At 41.6% G+C, this 27,874-nt stretch overlaps 1 protein-coding gene across 2 annotated transcripts; it reads right to left on the reverse strand.

Annotated features, from left to right (window-relative positions):
• LOC117333515 (sphingomyelin phosphodiesterase 4-like) lies at positions 1–27,808 on the reverse strand. 2 transcript variants are annotated; one of them, XM_033892836.1, is made up of 18 exons: positions 27,738–27,808; positions 26,094–26,177; positions 25,355–25,570; positions 24,964–25,060; positions 24,169–24,385; positions 23,692–23,848; positions 22,147–22,218; positions 21,865–21,915; positions 15,461–15,606; positions 14,828–14,918; positions 14,088–14,209; positions 12,001–12,124; positions 6,894–6,933; positions 5,320–5,504; positions 4,789–5,010; positions 4,260–4,424; positions 3,768–3,896; positions 1–2,881 (listed from the first exon to the last, which is right to left on the reverse strand). In XM_033892836.1, the coding sequence occupies exons 1-18, from the start codon at positions 27,774–27,776 to the stop codon at positions 2,543–2,545; spliced, it is 2,496 nt and encodes an 831-aa protein (XP_033748727.1). In that variant the 5' UTR covers positions 27,777–27,808; the 3' UTR covers positions 1–2,542. The 2 variants fall into 2 exon arrangements, with proteins under 2 accessions (XP_033748727.1, XP_033748728.1); XM_033892837.1 differs by lacking the exon at positions 21,865–21,915.
• Positions 27,809–27,874: the final 66 nt, after the last annotated feature.

Consider the following 27,874-nt stretch of genomic DNA (forward strand, 5'->3'; position numbering starts at 1 on the left):
AAAAAATATTTTATGTAGCAGCATTGTTAATCACTTCGACATCTCTACAAGAGATACCAGCAAAAAGCAATTTATCTGTACACTTGCATCAGATATAATCAATTTACCCACGGTAATTAAAAAAATCTCCCTTTATAGTCAACCATCATACATTTCAATGTGTTACTCCTCATTGAATGGGATAACTACAACATTGTAAACAAGTAAACACTGATCTCTTTAATGATTCCTTTATATTGTACAGTATACAAAGGCCAGCTTACCTTAAAACGATACCTGTATTTTACAGATTCAGAACTTTGTAATGATACTCACAATCAATAGTACCTTTTTAATCTTAATCAGAAGATCCTACTTAATCTCTTTGTAGTGATATCTCTGTCCTGTTAAAAGTAATTATCTATCATGATTCTGTTGATGACGTGATAATGTAAACAATTATTGATGACGTCACTGTAATATCCATTGTTGATGACATCACAATGTCTAACATTATCACTTATGTCACAGTTAACAATGCATGTGGTATCCTCATTTTTAGAATCCTAGGTGTACAAATACTCTATGTTTTGTCCTGAAGAAGCCCACAGTATGGACGAAACCAGTCGTTAATAAATAGATGAACCATCAAGGTCTCCTTTGCCTGTTCTGACTGACCCCTACTCTTAAACATTGTGAAAAGTTTAACTCCACAAAATATCATTTAATGGGACAACTACAACTTTGGAAAGAGATATAACTCCACAAACATCCTTTAATTGGATGATTAAAACATTGAAAAGAGTTTTAACTCCAGACATCATTTAACAGGACGACGCCAATCATGTAAAGAGTTCTAACTCCATCGCCATAACAGCCACATTAAGGTCCTTAGTACCTATATAAACACAATGTACAGCTTATTTACTCTGTATACAGATTACATAAAGCAAGCCTTAATGTTGGTTATAAAAATAAATAAAGACAACAAATATGTGCTGAACTGCAGACCATACAGGATAATCAGTATTTTATAAGTTTGGTTTATTTTGTTTAATGTCCTATTAACAACCAGGGTCATTTAAGGACGTGCCAGGTTTTGAAGGTGGGAGAAAGCCCGTGTACCTGGAGAAAAACCACCGGCCTACGGTCAGTACCTGGCAACTTACCCACGTAGGTTTTCGAACTCGCAACCCAGAGATGGAGGGCTAGTGTTTAAGTGTCGGGACACCTTAACTACTCTAGATCTGCCACCACAGTATTTTATAGTGTTTTTACTTCAATACAATATCATTGTACATATGTATGTAGTTAATTACTTTCCCCTGACGATAAAATCACTCCAAACTACAATATAACAATATAGATATTTCATGATAACTGTACAATGTATAATGCTCTATTTCTTATTTTTTCCCGAACAGAAATCTATCCTACAACTGGCATGTACTGCCTTGGGACATGTCTATGTTATCAAGCATCAGTAAAATTGGATTGAATTACATTTTCTGTTCTTGGTCACATGGATATCTGATGGAACCCCCAGGCAATTATCATTTAATCCACTTTATATAATTCTACTTTCTAAAACCTGGTACTGTACATTTGATAGGGTGATTGTTATAGCATCCTCAGTGAAATCCACTAGTGTAACATCAGACCCTCTCCATAGTGTGGGCTTACAGAAGTAAATGAGGGATGCAGTTTTAATAATTTTAATTTCAAGTCAATATCAAACAATATGGATAATATAACACTACTGTGAGGTTATATTAAATAAATAAATTATCTGTGTACAGAGAATGTACCATTAGAGTAAAAATTCTCCCGTGACGTTATATCAGATGGTACTAAATTATCTCTGCACTGGGAAAGCACCCGCTGAGTAAAAATTCTCCTATCTTATAGGGAAAATAATTTTGGATTTTGCTTTATACTTAGGAATTTTATACAATGTATTCATATTCATGACATACTGAATAAAATGAACTTGTTCCATAAATTCTGCTAACATCATATCAAAATTACTAATTATATATAACTCAATATTACATGAACAATTATGTCTAAAAAATACTATATTTAAGAAAATGTGTCTGTCGTTTTTTATCACAACATCTTAATAGATAAATGAAATGAGCACTCCATCTCATCATCAAAATATTTGATCAAATACAAAAAACATGTATTCCCTCCTAACTGTGACAGTTATAATATCTTTCACCCACATGGGGTGAGGGGAGATTTGTAAGTTGTTTAACACAAGGCTTACCAAGTGTCTGACATTTTAGAAATCTTGCTTGGAAGGTTGAGATCCCTGTCTCGTCCCCGAAGGAGCTGACTATTTTCGTCTTGTTCTGTGTAATATGTCTAACCCTTCTTGTGGTCACCATTGGAAAAATATACTTTATTGTAAGATTTTTTCCAGAATTAATATCATCACAGGCTCTGTCATTCATATGTATTAACAGGGGCTACAAGACAGGTGGGCGTGTCATTTACTGCTGCATTTGTTCGCGGCCACCTGTGTTTATCACAACGCCTAGTTAGCACATCAATGGTATCACGTATCACTCTCTGTGTGTGACGTTTGTCTTGGCTGCGCTAACGCTCGGAGGAATCCAATCACAAGTCCACAAAACAAGAGGAAGAAAAAGTATCCCATTGGACTTAGTCCAAACAGAAATCTCAGAAACAGATACACGATTCCTAGATACATCAAGTTGCGGTAATTTGCCAAAAAGCGTAGATTAAGTCTTGGTGTTTCAAGTTGTTGGCGCACATTTTTAGAGATTGGTGAAGTGAGTGTTTTGTCTGGTGTCAGAGTTGGGGACAGGTACACCTGAAACAGCTTTCCAAGGATTCCTTCTCTGTAGTATAGGTTCAGGATCTCCGAGTGGAACTGGCGACAAAAAAAATTGAAGGATAAGACAAGGTCAGTAATTGACTGATGATTACAAGAACATGATACTCAAAGAAGCTGTTAAATATATCCAAACATTTTGAAATAGTGAAAATTTCACATATAAATGTAGAGGTAAAGGGGGGAAAAGTCAGACTGAAAAGATGGCAATATTATCTTGAATTACACTAGCACAATAAGTATGCTGAAACAAAATGTGAAATCCCCATACAGATTTTTCACACCAAAATTCCAGCAATTTTATAGCACTTTTTCTCAATTTTCCAGGTGCATCTTTTGTCCAAACTTGTAGGGAATTTGGGTAATTTTTAACTTTATAACAGAAATTTTGCTGTTTAAGTAAAGTGCTCAAAAGACTGCACTTGTAATAAATAATCAAACGTGACAATCTGGATATTACAAAAAATTAAAGTAAATAATACTGACGATTATATTTTTCTCTCTTAAATTTAATTTCTAGTACAGTAATAAGTTATTCATTTTTAAGGAATCTAAAAAAGTATGTTTACAGCAAGTAAGTATGAATTATAATATTTTTCAAGCACTCATGAGCAAATTCCAGCACTGACCCAGAATTCCAGTGGAATTTTCCAGCACTGACCCAGAATTCCAGTGGAATTTTCCAGCAGTGACCCAAAATTCCAGTAGAATTTTCCAGCATTGACCCAGAATTCCAGCACTTTTCATCATCTGTACAGACCATATGGAAAAGGCAAAACGCTGACTGTCAACAAATCATACTTTTCTTACCTGTGTGTTTACCCTTTTCTTACCTGTGTGTTTACACTTTTCTTACCTGTGTGTTTACACTTTTCTTATCTGTGTGTTTACACTTTTCTTACAAGTGTGTTTACACTTTTCTTACCTGTGTGTTTACGAAGAGACAGAACTGGTGCAGTAGACGCACTAGTAATGCATTTTCAAAACTTCTAATAGGCTGTAAAGCTGGGTCCCCTTGGTAACCAATATCAAATTTTTTCATCCGGTTCATCATCTTTAAGAAACAGGGTAAACACTATAGTTACAACAATCCTATATGACTGATTATACATTTGTATTTAGTCAAAAGCTAGAATTTTACATGATCAATTATACATCAGTATTTAGTCAGAAGCTAGAATTTTATATGATCAATTATACCTCTGTATTTAGTCAGAAGCTAGAATTTTATATGATCAATTGTACCTGCATTTAGTCAGAAGCTAGAATTTTATATGATCAATTGTACCTGCATTTAGTCAGAAGACCCAAATACCATGAAATTCTAAATTGTTTGAGATATTATGGTCCTTTATTATTGTGGGAAGTTTTATCAAAATCCCTCAAGGAATGAAGCTGCTAGAGCTGTCCCACTGACCTGGTATCTACCGAGTGGTGTAAGTTGTATACCCTCCTCTGTTTCCTCACAGTCTGGTGTTCCTGGCTCAGACAAACAGCCCAGTAAGGATGCCTGTCCCAACGTTAAGGTTGGGTCGTACAAAGAGGAGCACATACCGTGTGACTGGTAATCGATGGGCGGTATCTGACAAAGGAAAATAAATCTAGTAATTAATACAGTACCCAACAACACACATACACCTCACAACTATCAACCATAACGACATTTCAGGGCCGGCTCTATCCAGTTTTTTTGGTACATGTTGACCATTTTCCTCTTCAAATACACATGTATGATGTTTAATGTGTAGATATATGTGAAGTCTTTGTGAAGGAGGGAGTAGTGTAAAAGACAGAGTACAGGCCCCGACTCCGACTGAAGAGCAAGTTGTCACTAGTTTAAGCCCCAGCATGGGCAGGATATTGTTATACTGAAAACTTCTTTCTATTGAAGTAATTTATTCAAATCCATCAAACCATTGAAAATGGGAAAAAGGCCTTAATCTAACCTCAAACAGAACACATAATCCTTTGATGCTCATCTCAAGATAACCATGGAGTTTCTTCACCTCAGCAACACTCAGGTCTCCAAAACTCTTGTTTTGGTCCTCAAACCAGGTAGACATATCAAAGAGTGAGGACAGGCCAGACTTGGTGTGTTTTGTCTTTGAGGATTCCACAGTACTGATGGTTGTCTTGGCCTGACATATCTGTTTCATTACGTCCGTCACCTGCAACAGTAGGCCAAGGTAAAAATATATCTCAAAACAATGTCTACTACCCATTGAAGGTTTATTGCACATTTTAAGATTTTTTTATTAAATATTTGAAGCATTAGTCACAAGTATCTATCTTACAGACCAATTTAATTTACAAACTATAAGTCTGAAAGTGTATATTCCTTGAGTTAAAAATGTACTGCTTTAAAGCATTATTTATCGAATATAATATTAAGCATTAATTGTCTCAACAAAAATAATCTGCAAGATGTCATCAATTCAGTATATAATATACAAAGTATTTACGATTGTAATACTTACTGCCTGTATGGTGGGGTCTGCAGCCGGCCCAAACATCGGAGAATACTGGAACCCTGACCTTTCTAGCTCCGAGATCTGTGTATGTAGGCTGAGGTTTGTCTCCTGTGACAGATAACTACCTCCTAGATCATGGGTTGGGGACAGTCGTAGGGAGCGGTACAGGGAGGAACACAAGTCACGCTCAGCTACAGTACATAATCATTTACTTGTATATATAAGACAGATTTCATTTTTAACAAACAAAAATACATTGAGTAATACACATGATTCTATGTTTTAGACCAAATTGACAGGTGTTTTAAGGATTAATACACAGGATTCTGTGTTTTAGACCAAATTGACAGGTGTTTTAAGGATTAATACACAGGATTCTGTGTTTTAGACCAAATTGACAGGTGTTTTAAGGATTAATACACAGGATTAAGCTACACTATTTATTATATTGAATACGTCCGAATTAGATTGAATTAACTAACCTGACAATTAATTCAGAAATGGAACAGACAAACCAGACACACAATACAACAATATTTACCATTTAATAAAGTCCGGAAACAGGAAGTCATCTTGCAGTAGGAAAACTATCTACTAAAATCCTTAATAATATTAAAACATATCCACTTAATTCACCTTCCAATATCGACTGTATTAGCCTGATTTGTATGTAAATATGTATCGTATTTTTTTTTTTTTTCATTTATATTGATCTTTATTACACAAATATTTACCGAACATTTTGTTGATTTGCATATATTATGGTAATTGTGTTCACTGTATGTGTACATTATACTTATAAAAAAAAAAGCGTCAGAGTATGAGATGTGTAAATTGTGTCAGTTGTGTGGCGAGTGAGAGCCCCCCTGCGTGGGGACATTGTTTATATTTTGAAGGCTGACCCCAAGGCCCCAACCTTGGCAGCCTTCCAATGTAAACATGTTCTGGGGTATTAAATGTTTGTGTTAAAAAAAAAAAAAAAAATACACAGGATTCTGTGTTTTAGACCAAATTGACAGGTGTTTTAAGGATTAATACACAGGATTCTGTGTTTTAGACCAAATTGACAGGTGTTTTAAGGATTAATACACAGGATTCTGTGTTTTAGACCAAATTGACAGGTGTTTTAAGGATTAATACACAGGATTCTGAGTTTTAGACCAAATTGACAGGTGTTTAAGGATTACAGAGTAATACACATGATTCTGTGTTTTAGACCAAATTGACAGGTGTTTTAAGGATTACAGAGTAATACACATGATTCTGTGTTTTAGACCAAATTGACAGGTGTTTTAAGGATTACAGAGTAATACACATGATTCTGTGTTTTAGACCAAATTGACAGGTGTTTAAGGATTACAGAGTAATACACATGATTCTGTGTTTTAGACCAAATTGACAGGTGTTTTAAGGATTACAGAGTAATACACATGATTCTGTGTTTTAGACCAAATTGACAGGTGTTTTAAGGATTACAGAGTAATACACATGATTCTGTGTTTTAGATCAAATTATCAGGTTATAAGGATTACTAAGGAAAAATCATTAGACATTCCAAAGAAGTACCTTTGTATACATACCTGTACGAATAAGTGTTGACAGGTTCTGGAGACTGAATACCTGTATTTTAATAAAAAAAAATCTATTAATCCTCACAAAACATGAAATACACTTGAAAATTGATTGTAACAAAACTATTAAAACATTCTGTATTCATCACTCTGTGCTTATCAGTTACAAATAGACCATACTGTTGTTGGACTGAATTCCATCAATAGAAATCAAACTTTTACTGGTGGAATGAAATAATAAAATTGATTAAAACAAACTACATCTATAATGTACTCCCCTCTCTCACTTCATACTCCCCTCTCTCACTTCATACTCCCCTCTCTCACTTCATACTCCCCTCTCTCACTTCATACCCCCCTCTCTCACTTCAGACTCTCCTCCTCCTCTTCGTACTCCCCCCTCTCTCACTTCATACTCCCCTCTCTCACTTCATACTCCCCTCTCTCACTTCATACCCTCCTCACTTCAGACCCCCCCATACCCCTCTCACTCCACCCCCCTCTCACTTCAACTTCCCCTCCACGCAACTCCCCCTCACCACTCCCCCCACGCATGACCCCCGCACCATACCTCCGCACGTCATACCCCCCGCTCACTTCATACCCCGCCACGACCCCCCCTCGCGCACCATACCCCCCACGGCATACCCCCCCGCGCGCACTGGCAGCCGCCCGCCACGGCGAACCCCCGCGCGCACGGCATGACGCCCCGCCGCACGGCAGACCCCGGCCCCCGCGCCGCGTACGCCCCGCCCCAGACCCCCCGCCGCCCAGAACCCCCGCGCGCACCACTCCCCCCGCCGCACGAGACGCCCGCCCACGCAGACGCCCCGCCGCACGCACCCCCGTCACCACGCCCCCGCCGCGCATAACCCCGCGCCACGGCAGACCCCCCCCGCCGGCTCATACCCCCGCCCACGCAGACGCCCCCTCGCACGGCAGACCCCGCCCCGCAACCCCCCGCCCACGGCAACTCCACCCGCGCCCGTGCAGACCCCGCCCCACCACCCCCCCGCCACACGCTTCCCCCGTCCTCACATGCAGACGCCCTCGCGCCACCCGGCAACCCCCGCCCCATACTCCCCTCCCTCAACGCCCCCGCGGCAACCCCCGCCCCCTAGACGCTCCCCCCGCGCGCACGGCAGACCCCCCGCGCTCACGCAACCCCCCGCCGCGCACGCAACCCCCCCACTCAACCCCCCGCACACCAACCCTCCCCTCGACCCCTCCACCCCCACCCCCCGCGCCACCAAAGCCCCGCCCTCCGGGCCCTCCAGACCCCCTCCCCAACCCCCCCCCGCGACCCCACCCCGCACACCCCCCGCGCACGGCGTACGCCCCCCGTCACCATACCCCCTCGCGCTCACTTCATACCCCCCGCCTCACTCAACCCCCTCCCACGGCATACGCCCCTCTCACTTCAACTCCCCTCCTCACTTCTAAAGCACCTCCCCCATACTCCCCGCTCTCACCATACCCCCCCTCTCTCACTCAACTCCCCGCTCTCACTTCAACCCCCGCCTCCACTCACCCCTCTCACTACGTACCCCGTCTCGCCACCGGACGCCCCCCCCCGGCGCCAAAATCGCGCGCACCAAACCCCTGCTGCGTCAGGCATCGCCGCGCCTCACCCCCATGCGAGACCCCCCGCGCGCGCACGGCGATCTCACCGCGCAGCAAACCCCCGCGGCAGGTCGATCCCCTGCCGCCGCAACCCCCTCCCTGCAGCCCGCCCCCGTCCGTCACGTACCCCCGCGCGCACGCACCCCCCTCCCCACCCCCCTCCCCTCTGCCCTCCTCCCCGTCGTCACTTCTCAACCCCCCTCCTCACTTCAACCCCTCCTCCACTTACCCCCCTCTCCTCACTTCATACCCCCCGCGCCTTCACTCCGCCCCTCTCGCCTCTCCACCAACGCCCCCGCCATTCAGACCCCCCGCGTCACGGCAGACGCCCCCCACGCAGCGCCCCGCGCGCACTGCAGACCCCCCCCCGCACTCCCCCCGCCACCACCCCGGCCCAGACGCCCCGGCCACGCAACCCCCCCCCGCCACCCCACCCCCCGCACTCGCCCCACGACCCTGCACCTCCCCCCGCCCACGGCAGACCCCCCCGCGCGCCGGCACCCCCGCGCACGTCAAGCCCCTCCGCCACCAAACCCCCTCCGCACGCAACGCCCCGCTCCTCAACCCCCCCGCGCGCAACGCCCGCCCACGGCGACGCCCCCCACGGCAACCACCCCCGCCCACCCCGCCCCCCGCACCCCCGCAACCCCCCCGCAAACCCCCCCCCCGCGCACGCGACCCCCCCCCACGCACCCCCCGCGCCACGCAGACGCCCGCGCCCACGGCAGCCCCCCGCACGGCGACGCCCCGCGCCACCGACCCCCGCGCCCGTCAGACTCCCGCGCGCACTGGAGCCCCCTCCGCTCACGCAACGCCCCCGCGCACTTCAGCACCCCCCGAGCCACGCAGACCCCGCGCGCACGCTAGCCCCCTCGCACCAACCCCCCTCGCGCCACGGCAACCCCCGCCGTCGCACCCTCTCCAACCCCCCGCCGCACGCAACCCCCCACCAACCCCCGCTCGCCTACCAACGCCCCACGGCAAACGCCCCGCGCGCACGGCATACCCCGCCGCCACGCAGACCCCCCCACACCCGCGCCTGCAACCCCGGCCACGCAGACCCCCGCGCGCAGGAACCCGCGCGCAGCAGACCCCCCCGCATCAGAGTCCCCCGCTCACGCAACCCCCCCGCGCGCCCCGGCAACCCCCGCGGCGCACAGACGCCCGCGCGCACGGCAGACCCCCGCCACGGCGACCCCACGCCGCAGGCAGACGCCCCGCGCGCACGACCCCCGTCGCGTCAACCCCCGCAACCCCCGCGCACTCAACCCCCGCGCACGCAGCTCCCCCCCCCGCACCCGCCCGCCTCCGCAACCCCCGCCCACATCCCCCGGCAGACCCCCCGCGCAGCACGCACCCCCGCACGGCAACCCCCGCGTCCACGTCACCACCCGCCGCCCGCAACGCCCCGCCGCCCGGTAACCCCGCGCCGCACCCCCCCCGCGCACGGCATACCCCGCCCGCCACGCAGACGCCCCCGCGCGACGCACCCCCCCACTCACCGCCCCCGCGCAGGCAGACCCCCGCCCCACGGCAGCCTCCCTGCGCTACGGCACCCCTGCCAACGCCCCGCGCCGCAACACCCCGCTCCCCACCAACACCCGCCGCACGCAGACGCCCCCCCCACCCCACCAACCCCGCCGCACGCGCAACCCCCCTCCGCAAGCGTACCAACCGCCGCACCAACCCCCGCGCCATGGCAGACCCCCCCGAACAGCCTCCCCCGCCGTCATAACCCGCCTGCCATACCGCGCTCCAGTCATACCCCGCTGCCCGAGAAAACCCGCGCGCACGGCAGCCCCGACCCCCCCCGCGCCCACGCAGTACCCCCGCCGCGCCACGCAGACCCCCGCCGCACAGACCCCCCGCCGCACACCCGGCGACGGCAGACCCCCCGGCACACGGGAGCTCCCGCGCGCAACCCCCCCGCAGCCCCCCGCGCCCCGCACCCCCGGCGCACGGCAGCCGCCCGCGCAGCGCAGCCCCCCGCGGCACGGCAACTCCCCCCGCACGGCGAACCCCCGCGCCCCCCACACCCCTCACCCCTCCCCCGCGCCACGGCACCCCGCGCCACTCAGACCCCCCCGCGCCATACCCCCCGCACGCGCACCCCCCGCCCACGTCAAACGCCCCCCCACCATGAACCCCCGCCACGGCAAACCCCGCGCACCAAACCCCCCCGCGACCAATACGCCCCGCGCACGGCAGCCCCCGTCCGCCCACGCCCCACCTACCGGGCCGCACGAGACCCCCGGCGCACCAGACCCCGCCGAGAACCTAGACCCACCGCCCTCCCTCTACCCCCCTCACATCCCCCTCTCTCACCACCCCCTCTCCACTGCAGATATCCGCCTCCACTTCATACCCCTCTCTCTCACTCATACTCCCTCCCCACCAACCCCCCTCACTTCATACTCCCCTCTCTCACTCAACCCCCTCCTCAAAGACCCCCTCTCTACTTCAGACCCCCCCCAAGAAACCCCCCCCCCCAACCCCCCCCACCAACCCCCCCCAGGTCCCCCCCAAACCCCCCCCCAACCCCCCCCCCACCCCCCCCCAGAAACCCTTTCCCCAGAAAGCCCCCCAAGGAACCCCCGCCCGAAACCGACCCCCGAAACAGGAAGGAACCCCCACGGAAACCCCCAAAGGGGAGGGGAAAAAGGGGGGGCCGGGAAAAAAAAAACCCCCCCGGAAGGGAAAAAAAAAAGGGGGAAAAAAAAAAATTTAAAAAAAAAAGCCGGGCCCCTTTTTTTTTTTTTTTTTTTTTTTTTTTTTTTTTTTTTTTTTTTTTTTTTTTTTTTTTTTCCTGGGGTTTTTTTTTTTTTTTATATTTTGGGTTTTTCTATAATTTTTTTGGGGGCAAAAAAAAAAAAAGAAAAAGCTAAACCCCCCCCCAAAGACCCCCAAACCCCCCAACCCCCCCAAACAACCCCCCCCCTTCAACCCCCCCCCAAAACCCCCCCCCAAAACCCCCCCCACCAACCCCCCCCCACGAAAACCCCCCCCACCAACCCCCCGCCCGAGCCCCCGGCCACGTCGCCCCCCCCCCAGACCCCCCCACCCCCTGGCCCCTCAAACCCTCCCACTTCAACTCCCCCCATCATACTCCCCTCTCCCCTCAACCCCCCACTCATATACTCCTCTCACTCATTCCCTCTCTCACTTCAAAAAAACGCCCTCTCTCTCACTTCATACTCCCCCCTCCCCTCATACACTTTCTATACTCCCCCCCTCTCTCTCACTTCATACCCCCCTCTCTCTCACTTCATACTCCCCTCTCTCACTTCAGACCCCCCTCTCTCTCACTTCATACTCCCCTCTCTCACTTCAGACCCCTCTCTCTCACTTCAGACTCCCCTCTCTCTCACTTCAGACTCTCCTCCTCCTCTTCATACTCCCCTCTCTCTCACTCCATACCCTCCTCTCCCACTTTATAATGTCATACTCCCATTTCCTCTCACGATTTAAAGCCATCACCACAGGAGATACCTACCTTTGCAACCCTGTACAACATGACGCCATTGATGGGAGCAGTGAGGTCCATACGGAACACACGGCACAGGAACTCTTGGAACAGTACAGTGTAGAACAACAGATTATCCTCCACAAAGGGGTGCCTGATCAGTTAAAAAAACAAGGGAGGTAATTATTACACAGTGTAATATTTAAGCATTAAACTGTCTTTTTATGGATTATATGGTCTATATAGATGCCAGAGCTTTGCAGACAATCTTCATAATGCGCGCTAGCGAAAGCGCATTATGAAATGATTGTCTGCAAAGCTCTGGCATCTATATAGACCATATAATCCATAAAAAGACAGTTTAATGCTTATATTTACGTTTTCTATATTAGTTTCTTTTCGATTTCAACTTTAATTTTCATTATAATTTGAAATCTGACTTTTACCGACGTTTCCACTGTCAGAGGTCAACAAATTGAACAGCCTATTGTGATTCACGTGCTGATTGGCAAAAAAAATAAAAAAAATAGTGCGTGGAAATCATTAAAAAAATACTGAAAACATCATCAGATATTTTAATAACAATATCAATAATATTGGTAGTCAGTATTTCAGAATATACGGATGAATTATTCAGTTTGTTAACGATTTCGGATTTTTTCAAAAAATTTACCATCCGGAACAATTATGCGGATGGAAATTTCACCCGTCACCACGCGCACGCAACGGCTGACAGCATTGACAGAGTTTAGCTATGAAAGTTGAATGTGCAGTGGGAGAAAGTGGAATTCGCCAAAAAACCAGATGTAAACATGTTCTTTGATTGCATGGAAACCTGATTACAGTTTATAGTAGCTACAACAGCACCGGTGTCAGGGATACGACCAATGAGAGAAGTGACAGTGGCCGAGGGAGTTGGACGAGCTTCAGCGACAACGTTGCTTGTGACGGGTACCATGGCTGTTTCAAGTTTATGATGCGTTAGACACGGTAATGCACCACTTGATGCTTTCTTTTGTGAAGAAGAAACTGTTCTATTGTACGACCGGAGAGAAGCCTCGTTCTTATGATTTGACATAAACATGATGTGTCGGGTATCAAATTTTTTGTCATTCAAACACTGGATGGCGGTGGCGCGCAAACAATGTGGTGTGTAATGATTTTCCACTCTGGCCCCGGAACAAATATCTGTCAACATATGTGTTTATTAAATCTTGTTTTATTTCCATTTTCGTGATTGTTAACCATTCTTACCTTTATTTTCGTTTTACATTTTAAGATTTGTTTTCTGGTCTCGTACTCTATCCGATAGCATGATGAGCAATGATAAGATGCCATTTGTTTACATTGGTTGCAAGTTGTTCCGGGGGATCCGGTCGCGTATGAATAACACCCGAATGCACGATTTGGGTGTCAGTTATGCATAGAATGGTGTCACGCTTTGGGTGTCAGTTATACTCTCATAGACTGCAAATTTGTTTAGTTTGTTTATATCATGGCTTTGCCATCCAAATGTAAATATAACAGATTAACCTCCACAAAGGAGTGGTCAATAAAAACAAGGGAGCTAATTCTAATTTCTAACAGTGTAATATAACAGATTAACCTCCACAAAGGGGTGGTCGGTAAAAACAAGGGAGGTAATTATAATTTCCAACGGTGTAATATAACAGATTAACCTCCACAAAGGGGTGGTCGGTAAAAACAAGGGAGGTAATTCTAATTTCTAACACAGTGTAGTACAACTGATTATCCTCAACAAACATGTGGTCAGTAAAAACAAGGGGATCACACCAACATTATAAATATAGTATTTCATTTCTAAACTTTGTAGAAGTTAACACTTTCTCTTAAAAAGGAGACAAATCTATTGGTCAAAACAAGACAGATAACATTGAATCAAGACTGTAATAAAGGAAATAATAATGTAGAACTAAGTAAACCAGGAATTATTATAATTAAAACGGTATCTATGAAATTATTTGTTACTTCACATATAATGACAAAATAAATTTTCATATTTACCAATACATTACCACTATATTTTGATGTACACTATACAAAGTTGTATCAATACAGTAAAATCTCTACATGAGCTTAAGGTATCAGGCACTGACCAGCGGATTTCATCCACAGCCTTGGTATCAGGGTCACTATCACGGCGGAGTTTGGTCCGGTTGTTGTTGGCACTGGGGATGTAGCGCCAGGGCTGGATGTATGTCAGCCATGTCTCCAACATCTATACAGGTAAACAAGATTTCATGACTTATACTTCAGTAGGGAAATAATTGTGAGAATTCTTTACAATTTTCAGAATATGTAGGGTTATTTGGCCTATTGCCTGGTCAGTATCAATTTTGCATACCATTGATACATCACTTGGTCCAGTGGAACAGTCTTTTGATTGGTTGGAACTTTGAACTTTGACATTTGACCCATCATTTGTATAAGTTTTATATGATATTGGCATAAGCTCACCTTGGTCCTTCAGACCAGGTGCGCTAAAATATTAGACCTTAAATGTGCATACAGATGTATCATGATCATACTTGATGGAAACTGAATATATAAAGTATTACAAACATATACAGAAGAAAGTGTCTGGTTATTTTTTACATGTGCATGGGCTCCTTTAAAATAGTTCTGAAGTCTATCTTTGATGTAGGTCAAAGGAAACAATGTGGGTCTCCTTCATGACACACCGCTTTAACTCATGCCCTAAGTATGAAGTGCCAACGTTAAGAAGTGTAGGAGATAGAACCTGGACAAGATACACAAAGACAGGGCCCTGAGGATTTCTCACACATGCAATAATGACATATTTATACATCAGACATAAAAAGGCCTTTTCACCCACCAGCCTAAATGATGAATCCAATGGCCACCGATCGAATCCATGTCTAAGGAAAGCATACAGTTTCTTCTGGATGATGTGTGGAAGCAGACTCCTATAAAATAAATTCTATATAATTATATTTGAAGACTTCAGAAAACCAACTGATATACACAAATTTAACCTCCTTATTTATGAAGATTTATCAACAAGTTGACACTTTTGGGATTACTGCTTTGTCTTTTATGAAATAATATAATAATCTATACGAAACACATGAGGTGTTCCTGTTTACAAAATAACTGCCTCGTTTTTCAACAGCAACATGATATGATCACAACTATATCTGAGAGGGTTTTTTTCAGACTAAATTGTATGGTCAAGCTGGACACTGGAAATTGATGCTAATATCAGGATAGAAAAGTTACTGGAGATGTATAAAACATGTAAAATCAATAAAAAAAAAGAAGTTTTTACTGTGATGTCCCTTTAAGCTTTCACAAGTATGAGTTCAGGGTTTAATCCCAAGGGAGATAACTCCCACCAGGGTGTTATATTACTACTTTACTGCTTTATAGAGAGCAATGTTCTACAGCATATACTACAAATCTAACTTTAGAGAAGTTAATCACAGGCTGACAAAACAGGCTGTCTTACTTTTTGAACTCATCAAGGGGCGATACCAGATGGGTTTGGTATGAGGATGTCAGCACATCGTGGGGGGCCGTATTGACAAAGTTATGGACGTGTTTGATGAGCATGCGTACAAGGCGGGTGTGGTTCTTACTTGGCATGAAGTGTTCCTGTAAAGAAGAAAAAAACATCCATAAGGGTCATTCATAAATTCTGTTGTTTTATGTCTGTGAGGAATTGTATTACATCTATACACAAACCTAGCACTGATTTATCATAATGACAGAATGACATGTCTAATAAAATAAACTGTTTTAAACAAAGTAAATATATCACCACATTGGTATCTAAGATATCTAGCAATATACATACATCAATAATCAATCAATAATGATAAGTCTTGAGCTGTTAGTTGCAGGACCTTCTAATCATAATCAATCAATAATGATAAGTCTTGAGCTGTTAGTTGCAGGACCTTCTAATCAATATCTGTACCGACATTGTTTGATATTATAGCTGTGACCTTCTAATCAATATCTGTACCGGCATTGTTTGATATTATAGCTCTGTACTTTCTGCAGATATCATGACTTTCAGGATTGTATGCATCATGTTATATCAACTCGAGAATTACAATATATTGTACATTATATCATCCCTCACATGTTGCTCTGTGTACAGCCCTAAACACACAATCTCTCACCTGGCCGTTTACAGGTAACTATAACCAGGTATGCAGCACACAATGCATCCCGACAAAAGCATATACATATATAAAACACATACAAACTGCCAGCAAATTTTGACCAATGCATCAATACAATGTACAATACATCCTCTGTCTAAAAAGACTTGGCTCTACCTGTGATATGTTCTCAAGTAGGAGGTGTACATTGTAATGAGATGAAATGTTTTAGATGTGTGTAACATCAGGCCTGTAATGTGATGAAATGTTTTAGATGTGTGTAACATCAGGCCTGTAATATGATGAAATGTTTTGGAGGGTGTGTAACATCAGGCCTGTAATGTGATGAAATGTTTTAGACGTGTGTAACATCAGGCCTGTAATGTGATGAAATGTTTTAGATGTGTGTAACATCAGGCCTGTAATGTGATGAAATGTTTTAGATGTGTGTAACATCAGGCCTGTAATGTGATGAAATGTTTTAGATGTGTGTAACATCAGGCCTGTAATGTGATGAAATGTTTTAGATGTGTGTAACATCAGGCCTGTAATGTGATGAAATGTTTTAGATGTGTGTAACATCAGGCCTGTAATGTGATGAAATGTTTTAGATGTGTGTAACATCAGGCTTGTAATGTGATGAAATGTTTTAGAGGGTGTGTAACATCAGGCCTGTAATGTGATGAAATGTTTTAGATGTGTGTAACATCAGGTCTGTAATGTGATGAAATGTTTTAGAGGGTGAGTAACATCAGGCCTGTAATGTGATGAAATGTTTTAGAGGGTGAGTAACATCAGGCCTGTAATGTGATGAAATGTTTTAGATGTGTGTAACATCAGGTCTGTAATGTGATGAAATGATTTAGATGTATGTAACATCAGGCCTGTAATGTGATGAAATGTTTTAGATGTGAGTAACATCAGGCCTGTAATGTGATGAAATGTTTTAGATGTGTGTAACATCAGGCCTGTAATGTGATGAAATTATTTAGATGTATGTAACATCAGGCCTGTAATGTGATGAAATGTTTTGAATGTTGTGTAACATCAGGCCTGTAATGTGATGAAATGATTTAGATGTGTGTAACATCAGGCCTGTAATGTGATGAAATGTTTTAGATGTGTGTAACATCAGGTCTGTAATGTGATGAAATGTTTTAGATGTGTGTAACATCAGGCCTGTAATGTGATGAAATGTTTTAGATGTGTGTAACATCAGGCCTGTAATGTGATGAAATGTTTTAGATGTGTGTAACATCAGGCCTGTAATGTGATGAAATGTTTTAGATGTGTGTAACATCAGGCCTGTAATGTGATGAAATGTTTTAGATGTGTGTAACATCAGGTCTGTAATGTGATGAAATGTTTTAGATGTGTGTAACATCAGGCCTGTAATGTGATGAAATGTTTTAGATGTGTGTAACATCAGGTCTGTAATGTGATGAAATGTTTTAGATGTGTGTAACATCAGGTCTGTAATGTGATGAAATGTTTTAGATGTGTGTAACATCAGGCCTGTAATGTGATGAAATGTTTTAGATGTGTGTAACATCAGGCCTGTAATGTGATGAAATGATTTAGATGTGTGTAACATCAGGCCTGTAATGTGATGAAATGTTTTAGATGTGTGTAACATCAGGTCTGTAATGTGATGAAATGATTTAGATGTGTGTAACATCAGGTCTGTAATGTGATGAAATGTTTTAGATGTGTAACATCAGGCCTGTAATGTGATGAAATGTTTTAGATGTGTGTAACATCAGGCCTGTAATGTGATGAAATGTTTTAGATGTTGTGTAACATCAGGTCTGTAATGTGATGAAATGTTTTAGAGGTTGTGTAACATCAGGCCTGTAATGTGATGAAATGATTTAGATGTGTGTAACATCAGGTCTGAAATGTGATGAAATGTTTTAGATGTATGTAACATCAGGTCTGTAATGTGATGAAAATGTTTTAGATGTGTGTAACATCAGGCCTGTAATGTGATGAAATGTTTTAGATGTGAGTAACATCAGGCCTGTAATGTGATGAAATGTGTTTAGATGTGTGTAACATCAGGTCTGTATGGATGAATGTTTTAGATGTGTGTAACATCAGGCCTGTAATGTGATGAAATGTTTTAGATGTGAGTAACATCAGGTCTGTAATGTGATGAAATGATTTAGATGTGTGTAACATCAGGCCTGTAATGTGATGAAATGTTTTGAATGTTGTGTAACATCAGGCTTGTAATGTGATGAAATGATTTAGATGTGTGTAACATCAGGCCTGTAATGTGATGAAATGATTTAGATGTGTGTAACATCAGGCCTGTAATGTGATGGAATGTTTTAGAGGGTGTGTAACATCAGGTCTGTAATGTGATGGAATGTTTTAGAGGGTGTGTAACATCAGGTCTGTAATGTGATGAAATGTTTTAGATGTGTGTAACATCAGGCCTGTAATGTGATGAAATGTTTTAGATGTGTGTAACATCAGACTTGTAATGTGATGAAATGTTTTAGATGTGTGTAACATCAGACTTGTAATGTGATGAAATGTTTTAGATGTATGTAACATCAGGCCTGTAATGTGATGAATATTAATAATGATGAAATCTCAGAGCTTTGGGTATAAAAGTAAGTGTTGAGTTTAAATAATTAAATCCCTGCACCAGAGTACACATAAATTGTGTCATATATCAATGCTAGTATATACATGTACATTATTGTAAAAATAAAAGATCTCTAGAAGTGCCCAATACGGTATACAGCCTAGATATAAGTATACAGACTTCTATATGGTGGTGCTAAAAGCTAAAGCAGATTATTCCAGGAGTAAAATGAAATAATTAAAAAAAAAAATTTATGAAATAAGGAAATCTTGAAATTAAGAATTGACAAAATAAAACAAATATGGTATCAAATAAAAGAAAAATCTTAGTTTAAAGATCTGTCAAGGATTGGAAGAATCTCCAAACCCAGGAGTACAATTATGAAATCACTATGGGGTTGGGGGTGGGGGTAGAGATGCAGGATCTGTCAATGTATACATCCCACAAAGATCCACCATGGACAAACAAGGTATAGGGAGTCCTCACTTAAAAAGCTTCAATAACATACCAAGAGTGAGAGAACAACAAACTCTCAAGAAGCTAATAAGAGTTAGTTATGTTTTTATAAAACAAGGGCAGATTTTATATCACAATATTTTAAATACATTAACTAATGTGAATACATGATGGACTGTTGTGGTTATATTCTCTGAAATCATGGCTGGTAACCCTAACAAGAGTTATCTGAAGACAACATAGCTTGCTGAGTGGGTTGAAATTTGGATTTTTTTTTCTTAAGTTGGCCAAAGGTCATGGTCAAGGTCAGCAGGTCCACAAATGAAGTACCAATGTTAAAGTTTTGCCAAAGGAAGACACATGTGAAATAAACTAAGCTGTATCCTTGTTAGTATTGACACATCACTGCTTTATTAACATTTTAACCTAGCTGTCTACAGATGCAGACGTCACAGATGCCAGGTGTATAGCAAAAACTCCCCTGGACTTCGTCCCATAGAGCTTAAAACTAGGAGGACAATTTCAAAACCAATGGCATGCATCTAAATATAGGTACAAAATATTAATGTATGTAGTAAAGTGTGAACATGCACATCATTTCTGTAATATACAGTATATTTCTTGAAGTCACAAAGCATGTTTTCTCTCCCTGGGATAATTTGATGAACTTAAATATCATCCTCTAATTACTTAACAAAACTCATGAGAGAAGCATCAAACTTCACCAACAACAGGGGGTTATAACATTGTAAAACAAAAAATGGCAATAAAAAATCAATTAACTCATTAAAATGATTTTATTAAAACATCAACTTAAAATTATATAACTAGTGAAATTATCTTATTAATATAAAATGCATATCACTAGTAAAAATTACCACATAAGGCAATTGAAAATCAATTGAATTAGTAGCCAAAATGACCTTGCTATGGTGAATAAATGTGCAATAATCAAATGTTTGAATGCAGAAATGTACAACATCTAAAGAGAGTATACAGCTGAACTAAAGTGACAGTAAACCATTGTCACATAACATGCAGATTTGTCATCATTTTTGTCTTTACTGATAGCACAGGCTAATTTAACACATATTCTCAGCTTAGATCAGTTTAACAACTGCATGTAGGTGTTTATGATTTATGTACTTCAAAGATGATTTAGAGAAAATGGCAAATCAATGTAAAACAGTGTATTGGATTTCATTTTACTGTCAGTGAAATACATAATTTCTGTTACAGCTGTATCATATAAAGCATTATGGATTGGCTATCAAACTACTAACACAACTGTACCTGTATTATTGTTACCTGATAAGACAGGTAACAGCCCTAGACATACCTGTAGTATTGTTACCTGGTAAGACAACAGTCATAGACATACCTGTAGTATTGTAACCTGATAAGACAATAGCCCTAGACATACCTGTAATATTGTTACCTGATAAGACAATAGCCCTAGACATACCTGTTGTATTGTTACCTGATAAGACAACAGTCCTAGACATACCTGTAGTATTGTTACCTGATAAGACAATAGCCCTAGACATACCTGTATTGTTACCTGTTAAGACAATAGCCCTAGGCATACCTGTTGTATTGTTACCTGGTAAGACAACAGTCCTAGACATACCTGTAGTATTGTTACCTGGTCAGACAATAGCCCTAGACATACCTATAGTATTGTTACCTGGTAAGATAACAGTCCTAGACATACCTATAGTATTGTTACCTGGTAAGACAACAGCCCTAGACATACCTATAGTATTGTTACCTGGTAAGACAACAGTCCTAGACATACCTATAATATTGTTACCTGGTAAGACAACAGCCCTAGACATACCTGTAGTATTGTTACCTGGTAAGACAACAGCTCTAGACATACCTGTAGTATTGTTACCTGGTCAGACAATAGCCCTAGATATACCTGTATTATTGTTACCTGGTCAGACAATAGCCCTAGATATACCTGAAGTATTGTTACCTGGTAAGACAATGGTCATAGACACACCTGTAGTATTGTAGCCTGATAAGACAATAGCCCTAGACATACCTGTAGTATTGTTACCTGGTAAGACAATAGTCCTATACATACCTGTAGTATTGTTAACTGATAAGACAAGAGCCCTAGACATACCTGTAGTATTGTTACCTGATAAGACAATAGTCCTAGACACACCTGTGGTATTGTTACCTGGTAAGACAACAGTCATAGACACACCTGTAGTATTGTTACCTGATAGGGCAACAGCTCTAGACATACCTGTAGTATTGTTACCTGATAAGACAATAGCCCTAGATATACCTGTAGTATTGTTACCTGGTCAGACAATAGCCCTAGACATACATGTAGTATTGTTAACTGATAAGACAATAGCCCTAGACATACCTGTAGTATTGTTACCTGATAAGACAACAGCTCTAGATATACCTGTAGTATTGTTACCTGATAAGACAACAGCTCTAGACAATAACTGTAGTATTGTTACCTGGTAATACAACAGCTCTAGATATACCTGTAGTATTGTTACTTGGTAACTTTATTTTATAGACATGCAGATGGTCAGTTAATTTATTTCATGTTAAATGTTGTAATCATCTATTAGGCCGATTCTCGAGACAAAAACGATGACAATGTTTGAGTATATATGCAGGTACCATGGGGAAGGCTGGTCATCCAAATTTTATACTTACATACAAATAGTCAAATGGTCCTCGAGCCCGCCGGGAAGGGCCAATCATAGTCTATGGTAGAGGGGACGGAAAATATTACTATAGCAACCTGCTACAGCATGTAAAAGGGGATCAATACTGATTATAATGTAGTCTCTTTGTGGCTGTACATGCATATTGAGTAATCAATTAAAATAATACTCCATCAACATGCTTAATAGATTGTTCTAATATTTCTCTAATATTTTGAAGGGGTAGGACATTTTGTTCCAATATATCCTTCAAATACTAAATACTACCTACCATTGCATTGCCAGTAAGTAGTTGTCTTTCTACCTCAACTGGGTTCTGATTCAGCCAAAATTCTGCCAAAATCTGAAAGAAAAAAAATCATTTCAATATCTATCAACAGGATGAGTTACAGAAAATGAGCATAGCCTTTAATATGTCATTCTCTGTGTAACTAGTTTGGTCTAGTTTTGTTGAACGTACTATCAACAGCTGGCTGTTGTCATTTTAGGCCTCCCCTCCTGTGTTTGTGTGATTCATGCATGTAGTGTATGTGTGTGTTTTTGAAGGCTTCGATATGGCAATGTGTGTGTCTTCATGATAACTCAGAACTTATGCTGACTTCATAGTGCTACCTCACAAAAGCATACTGCTGAAGACACGCAGCAGGACTCTTCATTGGTCACATATACCGACAATGGGCAAATCGGTAGTCCCAAATTGCTGAACGTTAAGCAGCAGTAGAAACTAACATATAGAAACTGGTTTGTCTCGGCCCGAGGACAGAACACAAAGCCTTCCTCACAGGGCGAACGCTCAACTGAAGGCCAAACATGAGATAGTGTCAAGGGAGACATAAGAAAGAAGAAAGCTATAAAGAAGGAAAAGAAAGACAAGATCCCTTATTCATTTGCCTCTTACAATCCTGCAATGGGGGCAGCATGCAGGTACAATGCTTTTGCCCTTCCTGCAGAGCAGACTTTTTGTAAAAATTAGAAATCTAACTTCTGTGGGTATCATATTTACGTACATTACACGTGACTTCACTTATATCTAAGCATCACAGGCAATACTGATAGAGGTATTTACAAGTGTAAAGATGGTTGAAAATCTGAAAATGTTTGGGAACATGTATAACGCTCAAGCTTGCAGAAAGGAAACCTTTGTGGACATGTCTGTGAAGGAAACAATCAAATACAAAGTGATGTTTGTAATAAAGGTTTCATTCATTTTTATCCCTGAACACTGAGATATCTTAGTGATTATGGCAAAACACTTCCCTTTGAACTCAAAAGACCTTGACCTTTAACCAAGTGACTTTGATCTTAAGTCAGTTGACTCCTTGTTCAATTCCACCTAACAAATCTTCAGTGAAAAGATACAAACTTTGACCTTTACAATACAACTCATAGATATTCATAAAACAAAAGAGATCCTGCAGGGATCTTGGCTTGGCACCAGCTATGTATGATCCATATTGTATCTATGTAAATTTGACCTTTTTTCCTACCTATCACTACTTTTTCTGCACTTTTTATTATGAACCAAACAGATCCTTTAAACTTTGCTTGTATGAAATTGAATATTTCTTGAGAAATAATAAACTAACTTCAAGTGGTAAAACCATAGATGACCTCCTGTCAGACATTTTGTATCCCTATCAGTGTTTGAAACTGATCACTATCATATACCTGGTAGTGGGCTTAAAATGTGAAGATGTGATTTACTATGGGAGAGCCAAATGCAATGTCTCAATATTTTATGAAAACAGAGGTACAAAATAAACAAAATTTCATATTTCCTAAGTTTTAAAACTACACAACAGCCAGCATTACAGACCTGAAGCAATGTTTCTGAGCGCCAGGTTTCTGCCTCGCTCTGACCAAACACAGGTGAGCCCTGAGTATGCTGTTTAGGCATAGTTGTGAAGCTGGACTTCAGCAGACCTAGCCTTGACTTTGTCTTGGGTGGTGTCACATTGCTAGAGGATTTACTTCTGTAAAATAAAAGGTAAAACTCAAAGATCAACTGTCTCCAACATCATCAGAACACTGCTGTGTCACTGAAAATTGAAGTGTTTGCGGGTGAAAAGAGGGTTGTAGGACAGTAAAAACTCTAGATTGGACAGACTGGTGGTGTATATTTTAGCATATTCTCCTAATGTTGAGGGTACAAACTCTAGATTGGACAGACTTGTGGAGTATATTTTAGCAGATTCTCCTAATGTTGAGGGTACATACTCTCAATTGGACAGACTTGTGGGGTATATTTTAGCAGATTCACCCAATGTCCAGAGTGTGTGTGGTCTGTACTTACCCTATGATTGAGTGTGCCATAGGACTACGCATGGGAGAGATATTGTGGGGCATTGCTGGAAGACTGTCTTTGTGTAGTGGTAAGAAGTATGTGAGATAATCATCTAGGAGACAGGGATACAAGCAGTCAGTCAGTGTGTTCCAAGTCGGGTTTCTCTTCTGCCATGCTGGACTAACCAGGCAATACACAAAATGGAACATGTAACACTCAAACGCATCTGACAAAGGTCAAGGTCATCAACAAGGTAATTACTTCCAAGGTCATAAACATGAAGGTCATCATCAGCAAAATCAGAAAACAAAAGATCAGGAATAGCAAGATAATCTGGTAACACTTTCAACAGCATTATCAAAGCAAATAATCACAAGGTGGTTGAAAGAACTCCTGGGTAGAATGCCTCAGGGGGACTGTAACATGCTATCTCATTAAATCTATTTCTGATGCAACGGTAGGTCAACAGTTGTCTTATGTATCCTTATACAGATACAGTTACGTAACAGAATCTGTTCTAGTGTGAGTTTTTTGAAATGAGAAATATTCTTGCTTTGTAATTTGTGAAATATAAATCCAGTTTTATCTCTGATATAACAGGTGATTACAAAAGTTCTAAGGCAAGAATATACGTTAACTGCGTATTTGACCTCAACTTGTTAATATTCTGTGTATTTGCCAGTTTACTCAATACTACTTTGCTAAATCATAGATCAAATCTATGGTTAAACTAGAGAGTATAAGAATATTCATATCAACTGTTGTTTTGATTCTCGTTCTGATTCTGTTATAGAATAAGGATACTAAGCACCACTGTTGGGCGTCCATAGTTCTGGTACTGCAATTTATTGGCATAAAACAAAGGGATCCCTCCTTCCTCAATAATGTTTCTTGTTGGGGCCTACAAAAGTAAAAACAAAACATTGCTGGGTCACTACGGTGATTAATTACAGAATCATTCCTTCCAAATAATGTCAAATATCTGATTTCATTCAAAAATAATGATTAAATAAGGAGTTATCATATATTATCATATACCAAGTATTACATTGAGTGAGTAAGACTTTGTTGTTTGTCTTTTTGTTTTCCCCACAATGTTTATTGTATTTACGATAGGAAAACATATTTTTGAATGCCCAAAGTTAAATTTTCACCATTTCTCTAGTAAAGACTGAAAATAAACAGCAATACTCACAGGTAAATATCTAATTGGAAATTCGTAGCTAATGTACTGGTCCCCTTGCAGATTACTGATAAGGGTAAAAAGCGGACCTTCAGGAGCTAGAAGTTTCCTCACTGCATCAAAATCGTGTGTATTAGTAGAGCGACATAGAATGTCCAGTCCCCATCCAGGCTCTGAATCTAGGCCAAAGATGTGCTCCAGTAGGTCTGGGAGGGCATTTCTCAGTTCCTATACAGAGCATATGATCAAATTTAAAAAACATTTCTAATCATCACTCCCTGAAAAACAAAATAATTACCAATGGTATTTATAAGTGGGGTGTCTTATACATTATATATTACCGCTTTGAATATATAACACATACCACTAACATGGCTGTCATAACAGAAATACTTTATATACTGAGATTATACTAATACGCTTGGCTTGACTAAAGTGATCCGGACAAGTATAGTTCCGGAATCAGATAATAATTCAATACACTACAATAAGTAAACACAATTTATTATTTAAATGTAAAATTCATCTAAAAAATAAACCCCACCAACAACAGATCTAACTTAGACAAAATGAAATGTTTTTGACTGTATGCATTGGTATTGCTGCAACACTTGCATGAACACGAATACTAAAATAACTAAACAAAAGTTTGTTCCATTCATTTTTTTTTTGAGAATGTTTTCACTCTGTGCATTTGCACAGAGTGAAAACATTCTCAAAAAAAAAATTGCTCTGATAAAAACTGACAAACCTTCCCTCCTGTTGACTGGATGATTGAATCCACTTCTACACATCTTTGGGCAATGGATTTGATTGCAAGGTTTTTCAAACGTATCTACAAAACAGAAGCTTTGAATGTAAAGGTTAGGGGATGTACCCAGATTTGTATGGGTGTTCCAGGGCTTTTTCTCATTGGTTTGGAAAAGGGCCCTTTTGTCTAATTTTGGGAAGAAAATTGGTGAATTAGGAAAATTTTTTCAGGAGTAACCTGTAAACTGCAAATTTTGGGAATTCGACAAGAATATGAAATAACTTTAATTGGGAAGGGGGACCATTAACGTCCCCAAAAAGCTCACAGAAAAAGCCCTGTGTTTTTAATTCCCAGTATTTCTTCAAGATACACAGTCACTGAACCTCTAGCAAATCTTTTTAACTCAGACAGAATAATGATACTCTTAGGCATACTAAAAATGTCAGGCAAGTCATAAATTTATTTTTGTACTAATGATCGTACTTAAACTACAGAAAATATCATAATTTTTTATACTGAATTACAAACTGCATTTGGATGCAAGGATTTTAATATCACATTGTCATGGTTAACAATCTTATAAACCAGTCTTCCTACTAAGGTATCTTGACATTTCACCTCCAACCAAGGTAGTTTGCCCCAGCCGACGTGACAAGGCTTTCTGCATATGAGTGAAATTAATATACCTGTAGTATGTGCATGCATGCATGAGTGCAGTACGTGCCTTCATATAGCTCAGAAGCCATGCACCTATTGACAGGTTATATAGTAAAGACTCTCAGTGCATACAAATTAAGCTTTGTCACCTCAGCTACTATTTCAGATTCATGAAAATGTATGTGGTTTTGTGATGGTTTTTGGAAGTTTTTCCCCCAAAAAACTTTATATAGGTTGGCATAATACATAAGTACAGGAAAACATACGTGACTTCAGAAAAAAATTCTTCATCTTTCATAAACAAAAAAACAATGCAGCCCTGTGAACACCAACAAAGTATGCAATAACTTTTAATATTTACACCGCAGCCCCACTATATAACTTACAATTAACCAAACTCACTTGAAGGTTACAAGTCGGGTCAGTCCATAACTTCGAATTCCAAACCTTTATTATGATGTCATTATTACTATGATGTCATAATTGTCATGTTGGCGATAACGGAAGATAGCAGCTGAAAAGGCTGTTCCATCTATGACAATAATAATTTCTTAATTCATCGTAAGAGCAAAATTCATCAGCCCATAATTATAACTTCCAACTCACTGAAAGTAGTTCAAGGCTTAATGAAAACGACATTTCCCCATTGTTTTATTCTCCATTAATGCCATTGAAACTAATCTGTGTGAAAAGGTTTCTATGCAAATTTTTTCTGGGTAATCTGTTTCTCCCTGATGGTGTCGGCCCATTGCACAAGGCAATTATCCCTTAAAATTAAAATGAACAAAGTACATTTCAAGCTTTTGCTTTCATTTCAGAAAATCACATAAAAATAAATAGATAATCTATTATTGCATATACTTTGCTTTCACATGTCCATTTTATAACATTAACGTCGAATTCCACCAGGGCAATTACACAACATGAATATGTATGATAAGGTTACAATAAAAGTTATCACAAATTGAGATATAAACAAAATATTACCGAGATGCTTGTTCCCACCGCTGCAGTGGAGCTCGCCATGTTTTATTCACTCGGGAATCATCCGGACTTTTTCCTTTCAACATTGGGTTAGTTAGCGAGTTGTCCGAAATAATGATATTCAAAACAGCCAATCAAAG

This window comes from Pecten maximus, chromosome 8 (genome assembly GCF_902652985.1).
Source record: "Pecten maximus chromosome 8, xPecMax1.1, whole genome shotgun sequence".
In the NCBI taxonomy this organism is placed as follows: Eukaryota; Metazoa; Mollusca; class Bivalvia; order Pectinida; family Pectinidae; genus Pecten; species Pecten maximus.